This window comes from Eimeria mitis, genomic scaffold (assembly GCF_000499745.2).
Source record: "Eimeria mitis Houghton genomic scaffold, Emh_scaff820, whole genome shotgun sequence".
NCBI classification, from domain to species: Eukaryota; Apicomplexa; class Conoidasida; order Eucoccidiorida; family Eimeriidae; genus Eimeria; species Eimeria mitis.
Window position 1 is genome coordinate 6,444 of NW_013576028.1, and position 3,058 is coordinate 9,501.

Consider the following 3,058-nt stretch of genomic DNA (forward strand, 5'->3'; position numbering starts at 1 on the left):
CCTGACCGGTGGAAGGGCGGTCTGAATCTTCAAAGGTATGCTAAGGAGCATGCCGAGCAGTGGCTACATTGTCAGCCCGCCGCCTTACCTCTTCATGGGCTCGATCTTGTTCTCGCCGTTTCTTAGTGACCGCGATATCCCTGAACATCAGTCGCTGCGGATGCGCGAACCACACCAGCAGCGGCACGCAGCGGATGAGTCAGCCCACGCCCGCAAGGGCGCTCGGCTGTTACACAGTGGCATAGACGGATTTTAGGAAGCAAAATGCTGCTGCATCTTCTGCGTCTGCTCCGAGGAGTGTTCTTCAGTTTGGCAGCGGCAGCAGGAGAGATGCAGCCCCCTCCAACAGGGAATTTGTGTCTCTTGGAGGCAAACACCGTCGGGTTGTTGCAACAAGAATAACTTACCATCGCTCCTTGAACTGAAGCAGAAGCGCTGCCAACCTGAGGTGCGCCATCCTCTTGCGGGCTTTCGGCTGCGGCTGCTGCCTCTGCTGCAGAGAGCCCCAGCGAGACCAGCTGCCTATCCACAAGTTCCTGCTGTAGTGCAACGGTGGCCTCGTTTACCACTCCACTGGCACTTAGGAGGCGAACGGCTTCCTGCACGAGCAATGGTAACGGAATATTTCCGGTCCTGACAAGCTATCGGAGGAGATCGAGAAAAGACGAGGCAAGCGATTGTGCAGTCTAAAACGAAACCGTAAAATGCGCGAATAGTCTGATACTGCAGAAGACCTGTCAAGAGGAACATAGTCTCAGCAGCAGGCAGATTAAACAGGTGCTGCGGGCGCAACTGCCTACGTCCTTAAATCCCGAAGGTAACGAATAGTAAGGTACACGGCCTTCCTGCCACTCCTGCAGAAACATCTTCGCAGCGGCCTGCATATCCGGCGCCCCGCCCTTGAGTAGCTTGCCTCTCCGTTTTGCGAGCGCCTGAAGCGCTTCCCGCGGGGTGGAGAAAGAAGGGAGCTGGTACAGCCGCTGTAGGGCACTGACACTTGAAATCGCTATCAGGGCCTCAGCAACGGCCTCCGGCTCCGGAATCTGCGGAACCGGAAGCAAAGACTGCAGCAATACCGACGCAGATGCAACCAAAGGTTTCTCCTGTTGCTTCCCTTGCTGTTGATCCTGCTGCTGTTGCGTGCCAATCAAGGAATGCGGGTGTGGCAGGATTCTCGCAGTGTCCTCCTCTCTTGCTGGTGGCGCAAAGAGAACTCCAGGAGAGTCAATGAGTTGTGTATGAGAGTCAAGCTTTATGTATTTTAGCTGGCGAGTGCTTCCCGGCAGCGCAGCCACTCCAGCCGAAGATGCACTGCGCGTCAGGGCGTTCACTACGGAGCTCTTTCCCACATTCGGGTACCCTACAACGCCAACTGTCATAAATGCCTTGCTGGTACTGCTTCCGCTGGTGCTCCGACTAGAAGGGTGGCTTGTTGTTGTCGTGCTGGCATTTGTCCCTTCAACAGCCATTGTTTCTGTTGTTCTCGTTGCTGCTGCCGTTGGTGCTGCTTCTGCGTCGCCAGAGCGGGAGGGCTTTGCCGCTGCATGAGCTATAGAAGACAGAAGCCTCAGCAAGGGTTGCACACCCAGTGCGTGTGAACTGCTCCTGCAAGTCCAGCGTAGACCTATACCCCAAACCCTCAACTCTAAACTAAACGTGCGAATGGCTGACAGACAGAGTGAAACAGGTGCATTTTGTCTACTTAGATCAAAGTTGACACTGGGATCTGCCCTTTTGAGTTGAGCATAGCTTCGTAGCAAATGCATTCTTCTCTAGTGGCTGAACACATTCAATACACAAGCATTGGCGTGGGACCCCCAACACCGCCTTTACCACGCTCTACTGCCCAGGGCACCCGACACCGCAATAATTCGAGTGTAATACCGTAATAATTCGAGTGTAAATGTGGAATTCCCGGTCACCTTTTGAGTTTATCCGAGGCGCGAAGAGGGTCCGCTGCACACCATCTGCCCGTTCTCTTGCCGCCGGTGCTGCTGCTGCTGCTGTTACACTTGAAGGCCAACACGGGACAGACGGAGCTCCGCCGCAGCTGGTGTAACCACGCTGCAAGAGCCGCAGCGGGTAGCAAATCCACCTTGTTCAGCAACAGGATAACCTTCTTGCCTTCCCTGGAGTGCCACACACATAAGAACATCAACAAAAAAAAGACCCTATCGTGGGCAGCAGAGCCGTGGATCTGCAGAGATAAAATAGCGACCGGACCTGCCGAACCATGAAGCCTAAACACCAACCTACCGAATAGCCCATCGCTCCAGGCCGGCACATCGAAATGCCAGGGGCAGTCGCGCGTCGAGGACGTGAATGATGATGTCTGACGCGGCCAGAAGTTGCCGCAGCTGCTGCTGCTGCTGCCGCTGCAGAGCCGCAACGTGCTGCTGCTTGCTACTACTGCTCAGCGATAAGGACGACGCAATAGACTGAAGCGCAAGATCACTATCTGTATAGACACCCACCAGCACACCCTACAGCTACGCGACATACCATGCACCGCGACGGTTCAGGCTTTCCTTCGGAACTGCTTCACTTGTTGCTGCAGTAGCAAGACGAACCAGAGGGGCCTGTAGCTGCTGATGCTTCGAAGGCCAGCATCGCTGCCTCTGCCTTATCGGCAATATCTTGCATTGCCTTGGCATCCGGGGATCCATTAGCTTGCAGTGGTGCAGCTGTAGCTGCTATTTGCTCTTCTTGCTGCTGCTGTTGCCGCCGTTGCTGCAGTTTTTCCTCTCGTTCGCGCAGCAGTTGCTCTTCCCTCTCTTGCTTGCGCCGCAGAAGATTAGATATAATATCTGCCTTAAATGGACAGGAATTCGGAATGCCAGGGTCTCGCCGCATCTCTGCACAGCGTAAAACCGAGCAGACAGCGGCAGCCGGAGCAGCAACGGACATCTGCCGCGGCACGCTGCGGGCGGAGACGCGCCGGTAGAAGGGGAGCTGGACAGCAGAAAAAGCCTGAAGCAACAGCAGCAACAGCTGCGTGTACACCAAAACGCGAACAATGGGAACAGAAGCAACAACAAGCCGTTCCTTACTTCGTCTA

At 55.2% G+C, this 3,058-nt stretch overlaps 1 protein-coding gene across 1 annotated transcript in view; it reads right to left on the reverse strand.

The window, feature by feature from the left end:
• The window catches only part of EMH_0023050 (GTPase domain containing protein, putative), a gene marked incomplete at both ends in the record, with an annotated part of 4,824 nt that overhangs the window by 1,315 nt on the left and 451 nt on the right, over positions 1-3,058 (reverse strand). The window contains 6 exons of the mRNA XM_013502065.1: positions 89-154; positions 408-599; positions 801-1,605; positions 1,923-2,129; positions 2,257-2,458; positions 2,571-2,855. Coding sequence (XP_013357519.1) covers positions 89-154; positions 408-599; positions 801-1,605; positions 1,923-2,129; positions 2,257-2,458; positions 2,571-2,855 — 1,757 coding nt within the window. The remainder of the gene's footprint in view (positions 1-88; positions 155-407; positions 600-800; positions 1,606-1,922; positions 2,130-2,256; positions 2,459-2,570; positions 2,856-3,058) is intronic.